The 11,562-nt window shown below is 36.4% G+C and overlaps 1 protein-coding gene across 1 annotated transcript in view; it reads left to right on the top strand.

The window, feature by feature from the left end:
• AQR (aquarius intron-binding spliceosomal factor) overlaps nt 1-11,001 on the top strand; it is an 80,461-nt gene extending 69,460 nt beyond the window's left edge. The window contains exons 33-35 of the mRNA XM_061157632.1: nt 4,476-4,650; nt 5,319-5,432; nt 8,666-11,001. Of these exons, the coding sequence (XP_061013615.1) occupies nt 4,476-4,650; nt 5,319-5,432; nt 8,666-8,977 (601 nt within the window). The 3' untranslated portion in view covers nt 8,978-11,001. The remainder of the gene's footprint in view (nt 1-4,475; nt 4,651-5,318; nt 5,433-8,665) is intronic.
• Nucleotides 11,002-11,562: the final 561 nt, after the last annotated feature.

Here is an 11,562-nt window from a genome sequence, read left to right on the forward strand (position 1 = left end):
TCTGAATTTTTTGAATCTTAAATATTTTAGTCATTTTAACTTTTTTTCTCTTCAGGAACATTCAGAGATAGCATTTGATCATAAAATGTTATACACACACACATATATGTATGTATATATGTATCCTATATCTGTTTGAAATTTAATGTAAGAAATTAAAGGAGGTAAAGTGGTAAAAAGTCTCTTAAGTAAATTTTTCATTGAATGGGATTTCTGACGTTACCGACACAGTCTTTTAGCTTAGTGTTAGAGAGGATAAAGGAACCATTTGTTCTCTCAGGATTAAGAATTGTCAAAACAAACAGTAACCTATTTTTATCATTTATTGTGATGTATTTATGTGCTAGAGATTTTGTGGGAATAGTATCTCCTTATTACAAAGCAGCCATTTAGTTTTATATAAACCTTCATCTCATATGACTTACTAGCAAAACTGTAAGGAGAGTTCATTTTATTATTTTATTTAGTGGATATAAAAAGAAAATTCTGCATGCTCTCTTAATGTTGTCATTAAGTCAAGATCTATTTGGTATTTAACCCAGAGTGATCAGGTTCCACTAAGCCAATAACTTTTATGTAGGAGTAAACAAAGATGTAATGTTTCAAGAAGTAATTTCAAGACTATAGCATTCTAAAATGCAGTTCATTTTTACTTAAGTGTCAAACGTGTTTTTAGAGACTAACTTTTCTAAAAAGCAGTTCCATTTCCACATTGAAATTTATAGCTGCTGCTAAATAGGGCATCATTATGATTTACCTAATTAAAATATCTTATCCATGCTCACAGTATGAATACGAGAATACTGCTTCCTCCTCTCCCCACCTTTCCTCTTACTCTGTAGTACTTTTGTCTTTGTCACATTCCCATGACTTTATTTCTACGCTGTTCTTTACCTGACTTTTCTGAAAACTCAACTAAATAAAGAGAAAGATGATGATAATAAAATGCTTATAAATGAGGACTTAAAAAAGAACCTGATTTCATTATCATCTCACATATCCAGCTTTTCTTTATCCAAATAAATTTATCTTCTTTATATTTGCCAAACTTTTGTTTTGGAAGTTCAGCTTTTTCGGTGGCTGCTGGTGATAGTGATGGTAGTTTTATTAAAGCACAGAGGGGGGAAAAACTTAATTTACCAATTACCTGTAATTCAACTATCCAGATAGTTTAGGTATCTTAGTGAGAATTTTATCAAGCTCCTCATAGGATTTTTTGGTTTGTAGATGCAGTCTTTCATGTCTTTGTTTTTCTAAGAAGCAGTGAAATATTTTGTCTTTCAAATTTCAAGATACCAAGGAAATCTTCCATCTTCCATATTTTTCTTTTTAGTAGCATCTTTATTGAGATATAATACACATGCTGTAAAATCCAGTGTGTAAATAAACTGTATTTTTAAGTGTATGATTCAATGACTTTTTGTGTACAAATAAACTGTATTTTAAGTGTACAGTTCAATGATTTTTTAGTATATTCATAGAGTTATACAACTATATTCACAATTTCAGAACATTTTCTAAAATAGCAAGAGACCCTATACCTGTCAGCAGTTACTCCCTTCCTCTCCCCCTCAAGTCCTTGGCAACCACTGTTCCACTTTGCCTGTAGATTTGCCTGTTCTGGACACTTCATGTAAATGATGTTACTTAACATAACGTGTTCAGGATTCATCCATGTTGTAGCATGTGTCAGTACTTCATTCCTTTTAATTGCTAAATAACATTTTGTTTGTGAATATTTTACTTTCTGTTTACCCATTCATCAGTTGATGGACACCAGGGTGGTTTCCACTTTGTGACTGTTTGGACTGCTGTGAACATGCATGTACAAGTTATTGTGAGAAAGTATGTTTTCCTTTCTCTTGGTTGTAGACCTAGGAGTAGAATTGCTGGGTCTCTTGGTAACTCTGTCTAGTGACTTAAGAGACTCCTAAGCAGTTTTCCCAAGTGCCTGCCATATTTCTTTTACCATCCAGGATAGACTAAGCAGGTGATTGTGTAGGAGCCACACCATTCAGCTTTGGTTCCAGAGACCTGCTTTAGGACACTGTGGAGCTGTTCAGAAGCTAGACTAGTAAGACATTTCTGGTCCCTTTTCCAGCATTCATTGTTCTTGTCCCTGCTGACTTGAATAGCCCAGCTACAAATAGAAATGCTTGTGACTCGTTTCAGAGCAAGTCAGTGAAACTGCCCCCAGCCATCCTCTGGAGATCATGAAAGAAGGTAGTAGTTCCCTTTGCCCTAGTTTCAAGATACAGCTCCAAGGAACCCTGTCTCTTCATGCTGCCACCCTGTACTTTTTTTGCCTGGTAGTTTGTTATGTTTGTGGTGTTTGATCATTCTTTTAACAGATATTCTCAGACGCTTCTATTATTTGGCAGTAGGCTAGGTTCTTGATATATAGTGGTAAATCTAGCATTCATTATCTCTGCCCCCATGAAGCTTAGAATCCAGTGGGGGAGACATTAAATCTGTCTTTGGGAAATACCTACACTTGATTCTGCAGAAGATTTTAGTCTGTACAGTGGAGATGAGCTTAGTAGAGCCACTTAAGTGCTCTGCAGTGCGGGGGACTAAAGGGAAGAGTTCCTCAGGGGAACAGGTTTGTTGTCACTGCAGTAGCGCTGTGGCTATGCTCCGCCTAGAGACGGAGCCTTCTGGATGAGAAGAGAAGAACTGAATAAAGTTTTAATACTTATCTGAGAGCTCATGCTAAGTATTTCTAGCGTTGTACCTCTAGTTAATAGTTTTGGAACCATCCACCTATGGCATGACCCCTCGGGCCTCTAAGGAAAGTGGAGGAAGTGAAAAATAATTTGACTTGCAGTAACCTAAAGAAAACATTTACTTCAGGAATCCAATGTGTCACAAATGTAGAAGTTCATCAGAACTACTGTAAAAGGGTATGCTTCTCCTTCCACCTAAATGAACTTCTCTTAGTTTGGGTTGGTGGGATATAGGGATTGTACACCCCCCAACATAACTGCTATTATATACTGATGTTGTATAGTTCCTTCTGATAAGGGAAACTAGATCCTTATCAAGGCCATAAAACACAACAGAAAATGAGACTGAATTAGAGATATTCCCCAAATATCTCACATTATGCAGAGACAAAGAAAAGCCATTTGATAAATATTTCACTTACCAATTCTCTGTCTGGTTATTATATGATCTTTGTAACATTTGGTCCCTATAACACTCTTTTAACACTTTCTTTCAGGTATTAGGGATGCTTATACCAGATTTTGTTATTATTCGTAAATATCTTCTCTTTTGTAGAATACTCACAAATTTAAATAGCCATCTAATAGCATCTTAGGAAAACAAACTGTCCTCCATATTGGAAACTAAAACTATATTTTCTTACAAAAAAAATTGTAACTAATGTGAAATAATGAAGTGAAATCAGGCTTACATAACTACTCTTTTTTTTTTTTTCTTTTTACAGTAGATCTTTGTTGGTTATCTGTTTAAATATAGCAGTCTATACTTGTCAATCCTAAACTCCCAGTCTATCCCTCCCCACCACCCTTTTCCCCAGGGAACCAACCATGAGTTCATAATCTAAGTCTGTTTCTGTTTTGTAAATTAGTTCATTTGATTCAGGTAAATTCAGTAAAGTTTTAAGAACATATTCTTTCTAAAAGATAAAGGAAACAGCCATCATTCATCAGATACCCATCTACCTGTGTAGCTGAAGCATGCATTTTGGCATTTTTATCTCTATTTATGTGAACACTGAGACCTATTATAAACCAGGGATTGGGCGTAGGTACTAGAGTTAAATGCATGAATAAGACATGGTATTATTGTATCATATCATCATATTGTATTTGTTTGTATTGTAATTATTATTATTATAAATAAGTATAAAGCAGTGTGATTAGAGTTATCCAGGAAGTAAAATTTGACCTATTAACCTTGACAGAGCATGGGAATTTGGTAAGTGAAGTAGAGGAAGGACTGGTTTGGATTGACTTAATGGTGGTGACACAGTAAATTGGTAACTAACAAGTGAACTATTATTGCTACTTAAACCTTTTTTTAACTTCTTACTTTATATTGGAGTATAGTCAATTAACAGTGTTATGATAGTTTCAGGTGGACAGCAGAGGAGTTCAGCCATCCATATACACGTATCCATTCTTCCCCAAACTCCCCTCCCATCCAGGCTGTCACGTAACTTTGTATTTAAACCTTTTAAATCAGTGCATTGGTTATTTTGTGATTTCCCCCCTACTCTCGCCACTCAAAAACACTTAGAAGTTGGTAATAAAGCATTAACTTCTTACTTGGTTAACTAGTTACATAGCACTGATTAACTTAATGTTTATCCTGTTAAGTTTTTGAAAAACTTAACTCTTTATTGCTACAGCTTAACAGTAATAATTAGTAGAATGTTATAAAAGGCTGCATAAATATATTTTTAATCTTGATATATTTTAATTATTAATTTTGTTTGTTTTTCAAAGGGATGTCCGTCGCTTAGTGGTCGCCATGTCTAGAGCCAGACTTGGACTTTATATCTTCGCCAGAGTATCCCTCTTCCAAAACTGTTTTGAACTAACTCCAGCTTTCAGCCAGCTCACAGCCCGCCCACTTCATTTGCATATAATTCCAACAGAACCTTTCCCAACCAGTAGAAAGGTAAGACTTTCTTCATTGTGTGGGGCAGCATTTCTTGCAGGTGACTCTATTGTTTGAGAGTACCACATAGGTCATCTGATATCTGGTTTAGAGTAACTGAATTAGATCTTCTATGTAAAAATAATACCACCAGCTATCATAATAAGGAAATCCTTATTGGACTCTTAACTTTTACATCTTAATGTCCTCTTACTGTTCTTATGTCCTCCAAACCCTAACAGTGTTCATACATAAGTTAGAGACATGAACTTCTATTGAAGTGTTATCTTTCAGTGTTTTTCACTATATACTTAACTTTCTTTTTCTGTTTTTTAAAATTTATTTTACGGAAGTATAGTTGATTAAAATGTTGTGTTAGTTTGTGGTGTACAGCAGAGTGATTGAGATATACATATATATACATTCTTTATACTTTTTTCCATTATGGTTCATCATGGGATATTAAATACAGTTCCCTATGCTATACAGTATGTTGTTTATCCATTCAGTATATAATAGTTTGCATCTGCTAATCCCAAACTCCCAGTCCATACCTCCCTCACCCACTCCCTTGACAACCACAAGTGTGTTTTCTGTGTCTGTTTCTTTCATAGATAAGTTCATATGTGTTGTATTTTAGATTCTACATATAAGGGATTGTACTTAACTGTCTTTTGGCCTTCTTCTAGAATGGAGAGAGACCATCTCATGAAGTACAGATAATAAAGAATATGCCCCAGATGGCAAACTTTGTATACAACATGTATATGCATTTGATACAGACCACACATCATTATCATCAGGTGAGTTTTCTCAGAATTGACTTATTGTTCTTGCTGTAGAATCTTCTCTGTTGGCAAATAAATCTTTAAAGTACTTGATTATTCCCTGTGAGACACCAGCTAAACCAAAGTAGATTACTATTCATATAACATCCATATTTTAAAAACATCTTTTATAGATATAATCTGGCATATAATAAATTCCACATATCTAAAGTATACAGTATGATATGTTCTGGTATTTGTATGTACCCATGTCTATAATCAAGATAATGAACATATACGTTATTCCCCCCCAAAGTTTTCCATGTACACCTGGATAATCCCTCTCATCCCTCACCAGTTCCTATTTCTTCTTCTCCAGGAAACTGAGAATCTACATTCTGTCACAATAATTAGTCCCCATATTTTAGATATTTATGTAAATAGACTCAAATAATATGTATTCTTTTCCCCTACATGTTATTGCTCAGCATTATTTTAATATTCATTTGTACTTCAGAATGTATCAGTAGTCCTTTTCCTTTTATTGTTGAATAATCCATTATACAGATGTACTAAGTTTACCCTTTCATCATTGATGGACATTTGGGTTTGCCTCCAGTATTGGCTCTTACAAATAAAACTACTGTGAACATTCTCCTACAAGTCTTTGTACCCTCTCTTTGGTAAATTTCTAGGAGTGGAATGGTTGGGTAGTATGGGAAGTATGTATTCAACTTTTTTGAGAAACTGCCCACCTGTCTTACAAAGTTGTCCTTGGTCAGTTGCTAGGTTGTACCCATCTCTGCAACACTGTAGACTGCAGCTCGCCAGGCTTCCCTGTCCTTCACTGTCTTCTGGAGTTTGCTCAAACTCATGTCTGTTGAGTCATTGATGCCATGCAACCATCTCATCCTCTGTCACCCTATTCTCCTCATGCCCTCAGTCTTCCCCAGCATCAGGATCTTTTCCAATGAGTGGCTCTTCGCATCAGGTGGCCAAAGTATTGGAGCTTCAGCATCAGAACTTCCAGTGAATATTCAGGGTTGATTTCCTTTAGAATTGACTGGTTTGATTTCCTTGCTATCCAAGGGACTCTCAAGAGTCTTCTGTAGCACCACAGTTCAATTCTTTGGCAATCAACCTTCTTTATGGTCCAACTCACATCCATACATGACTACTGGAAAAACCATAGCTTTGACTATAGTCTTACAAAATTGTACCATTTTATATAGGTTGTGCTCATTTATATAGACTGTGCTCACATATACTTATGCTTGGTCTTTTTTATTTTAGCATTCCAGTAGGTTTGTAGTGGTCTCATTGTGGTTTTAATTGGCATTTCTCTAATAACTCTTGATGAACATCTTTTCATGTGGTTATTTGCCTTCTGTATATCTTCTGTGAGGGTGTGTCTGTTTAGATCTCTCACTCTTTGGGTTATTATTAGTGAATTTTGAGAGTTTTAAATTTTAATCTGACTACAAGTTCCTCATCAGATATTTGTTTTTACAAATATTTCCTAGTCTGTGACTTTTTTTTTTTTTTTTCATTTTTAGGTGTCTTTCAAGTCCCAGTGTATCAAGTTGTTTCTTTGTGATTCATGCTTTTTATGTCCTAAAAGCATTTAGCATTACCCAAAGTTACAGTTGTATTCCAATGTTTCATTCTAGAAGTTTTATAGTTTTTTTTTTAATAAGTATGATACATTGTGAGTTAATTTCTTTATTTGGTGCAAGGGTTGAATTTTACTCATTTGCATGTGAATATCCAGTTGTTTCAGCACCATTTCCTGAGGAGGCTGTTTTTTCCCTCTGTTGACCTGACTTTTTTTTTTTTTTTTTTGAGATTAAAAAAGCAATTTTTCAAATTAAGATCTAATTGATACATAATTTTATATTAGTTTCAGGTGTATAAAATAATGATTCGATATTTCTATATATTGCAAAACAATCACCACAATAAATCTAGTTAATATCCTTTGCCACACAAAGTTACACGTTTTTTTCCCCTAATGTTGAGAATTTTTAAGATCTTACCTTGTGGTCTTAGTAAAAAAAAAACCCATTGACTGTGTATGTGAGAGTCTTATTTTTGGGTTTTCTGTCTTGCTCTGTTGATCTTTGTATCTTTCCTTTTGCCACTACACTATCTTTCTTAGAGTTTCTTTGTAGTAAATATTGAAATTAGATAATGTGAGTCCTGAAAATTCCCTTGGTGGTCCGGTGGTTAGGAAGGACCCCACGCTTTCACTGCCAAGGGCACAGGTTCAATCGCTGGTCAGGGAACTAAGATGTTGCATGTCACACGTTACAGCCTAAATGATAATAATAATAATGTGAGTCCTTCAGCTTTGTTGTTCTTTTTCAAAATGTTTTGACCTATTCTAGTTCCTTTGCTTTTCTCTTTACATTTTAGGATCAGCCTATCTCTTTCAATCCCTAGAAAAAAGCGTGCTGAGGTTTTAATTAGGATTTTTGAGTGTTATTGCTTAGGATCAATTTGGGAGAAATTAACATAACAATATTGAGTCTTCCTGTCCATGAGTATGATATCCCTCTCCACTATATTTAGGTCTTCTTTGAATCCTCTCATCAGTGTTTGGCAGCTTTCCGCCTACAGCCTTCATACATATGTTGTTAGTTTTATCGCTAAGTAGTTCACATTTTGTGCTGCCATTGTGAATACTGCTTTAATTTTTTTTCAGTTTCCAACAAGAGAAACAAAATTCCTAAAGAAAGAAGCCAAGCCTTAGCTCCAGAAAGGGCAGCCGGGTGTTCAGGGCCGCTCCAGTGCTCTGGTTAAGTGGGGCAGAAGCCCTGTGCCTGCTGCTCGCCCCCTGCCTGTCTCAAGGCGTGGATCCTCCTCACCCTCACAGCGCTCCTTGATTGAAGTCGGCCTTTTCTTGAGCTGGTGTGCCAGTCAGTCCTAATCAGCCACTCTTTTCCAGTGTTTGTAATAAGTTCCTTCATGAAAAAATTTAATAGCTTTTGATATTGGTTTTTCTCCCCAGAGATTTAATACGTATTCTCATCTTCTTATCTGATATCTGTGTAAGCATATTCCATGGAAATCGGCAAAACCTAGGCCATTATCATCAGAGTTGTTACCTCTGCAATATAAAACAGCCCTCAGTGTTTTGGAGCTTTCTAGAGTGACAGTATGTATTAGAAAGATAATGCAAGAGCCTAACTTTATAAGCCAGGTGGTTTTCTTTTCTTTTTTTTTTTTTTTATTCATTAATGTTTTCCCTCTTTTTTTTTCTTCATCAGACTTTATTACAGCTACCACCCGCTATGGTAGAAGAAAGTGAGGAAGTTCAAAGTCAGGAAACAGAGTTGGAAACAGAAGAAGAGGCCATGCCTGCTCAAGCTGACACTGTACCTGATGAAACAACAGATGCCAGCTCTAGTCAGGAAACCTCAGCCTCTGAGACTGAAACCACCCCCAATCAGACAGGAGCCAGCTCCAGTCCAGAGGCTACCCCTGCTGACTCTGAGATCACTGGGACAGGACCAGTAACTGTACCAGTGGAGAATAACACCACTCATGATGTCACATCCACCCCCGGAGAAACCAAGTAGCCAAGCTGTAGCCCTTCTTAGAGAGGACATTTCATTAACAAAGTCGTAGGTAAAGTTACTTCTTGTATTTTATATATGCTTCTGCCATTATAATGGCACTAGTTAATATTAGTCCTTATTTTTGTTAGCTGATTGTCAATGTTTGTCTTCTTGGATATATTAAAAAAGAATGTATGTGTGTGAACAACTCCAATTTTATTTGTTCAATCAGAAAAGTAAATAACCATTCCTTTGCTATTTTGATCATTAACTATGTCTGTAATCATACCCACATTAAAAGAATTTTGTATGGAATAATAGTTCACATTTTTAGTGAACGTCTCTAAAAAAAAGGATAAAATATACTGGAATTAACCATAAATGACCTTAAGCAAGTGTCCAAATTGGGGAGGAAATCATTTCTTCTATCATAGTGTGAGATGCTCAGGTCATGTTTCTTTCTGTCCTTCATTTCTTTGCTGTCTTCCTTGATGGAAAGGCATTAACACCATAGGATATAGGTTACTCCAGTCCATCAAAAAGGACATGCATTTCCTTCTCCCAGATCTCAGAATGTATTAGAATCACCTAGAATGTGTATTTATTCTTGAGGCTGCTCCAGATCTAATGAATCAGAGTCTCAGGGTTAGAGCCCAGGAGCCTGCATTTTTATGTTTACAGGTGCTACACCATTAACATTTGAATTGCTGACTGAATGGCATTGGACTAGTCTGGTGAGGCTGAGCCAAAATTCATCATTCAGTTAAGCAAGAAGAACCTGGCAAATCCATCTGGACAGAAGCCAAGGTCCAGGGTCCAGGCAGTGAAAATCAGTGAACTTAATTAACTCCTGTATTCATGATGGATTTCTCCCAACACAGAGGTTCTGAGTTTTCTGTCTTGTTTAGTTCTCTTGATAGATAACCAGCTACAAGGAGACCTCAAGGTAAAATGTGCTTCAGATTTGGGAAAGCAACTGTCCTAGGACCTTGCTACTCAGGTGTGGTTTGCAAATCAGCAGCATCAGTGTTTCACTGAAATTTGTTAGAAATGCAAAAGTTTGGGCTGTAGCCCAGGTCTACCAAATCTCAGTCCACATTACCACGAAGTCCCTTGGTGATTCATCTGCACTTTGTCGTTTGAGAAACACTGTACTGAGATTGCTATGCTGTCCTCACGAGCCAGAGGGAGAATAGTGATTCTGTGATGATAGAATTTACAGTGAGTGTGACTTACGTTTTCTGACAATGAACCTCTACTTACAAGGTCCCTGGGCATGGTGACCAGAGCAGAGATGAATATGTATATATGGGGAAGGTGAAATTGCCCACTGGTTCTCTTCCCCCGCTTTCCACATCACTGGAGTGGCTAAGGGACACATTTCCCCAAAGTTCTCCTCCAGTGCATCTACCTTGAGGCCTGACCATGTCCAACAAAGCTTAGAAGAATTAAGCAGGAATTGGCACAGCGCCAGTGAAATGCTTCTCTGGTCTTGACATTTCGAAGGAATGATGAATTCATCAGGAAATTGAACCCAAAGTCAAGTCCCTGATATTTCTGAGTAACTAGTGTTTACTTAACTTTACCGGTCTATGGTGGGTATAATTTAGACTCTCATCTTGAAGCTTCCCTCAGCATCAACAATTGTGTAAAGATTGGATGGGGAAGGGAAAAATGAAAGTGATAGGATAATGAGGAGAGTGAAATGCCAAGGAAACTAAACTCAGAAACCCACCTCTGTTTGTTAGCAGAGCCAGGATGTCACCAAATGGTCTGTTACATAATTTCTCTGGGTATAAGAATTTGAAAGCAGGTGTTGTGGGCCTCACCTGGTCTGAGGACTGCTCTCAGAATTATTTTCATTTGTGAATATATAGTATCAGGCTAAGCAAGAGGGAAAGTAGCTTTACCGTATTACTGTCTTTCCTAGAAAAGATTGATTTTTCCCTCTAGCCTTTAGAGGATATGAATCATGGTACCTAAAACCAAAATAAGCAAACTGTTGTGCTGTCTTTGCTTAAATAAACCTTTTCCCTAAGACTGTATATCACTCTGTCTAACTCGGTGACTGAACTTTTTTATCTGCCGCCTGATTTTATCATTAAAAAGAAAATTTTAACTGGAAGGTAAATAATTTCTTTGCCTTTGTCAAATTAAGAACAGGATGATGAAAGTGGGACTTAAATTATTTTAAATTGTTTATTCACTAGAAAGGCAAGTGAATTGCGGTTGACTATAAAATTGTGGAATTTTTAAAGGAACTTAAGAGAGCTTTTCTTATTTTAAATAATGAGGAAACTGAATCAAAGGTTCTTAACCAGGATCACAACCATAGGAGACTGGGGTAGAATCCAGTTTATAGACTAGAGCAGTTTTTTGCTTTTATTTTTTTTAAGTCAACCACACATGAGTACTTGCTTCATAAATTTAAAAATTTTCTATTTAACTTGGAGTTACTACAGACACAGGTATTCTCACCAGGTGACCATTTCAGATTAATGTTCCCATCGCTCTACATCCTGTTTTTCATATCTGAATATGTCATAATTCTGGAGTTTATTTTTAAAAGCAAACCAAAAAGACACGTGCCAAGAGAAACAGCATGA

The sequence above is a fragment of the Dama dama genome, chromosome 12 (genome assembly GCF_033118175.1).
Source record: "Dama dama isolate Ldn47 chromosome 12, ASM3311817v1, whole genome shotgun sequence".
Lineage (NCBI taxonomy): Eukaryota > Metazoa > Chordata > Mammalia > Artiodactyla > Cervidae > Dama > Dama dama.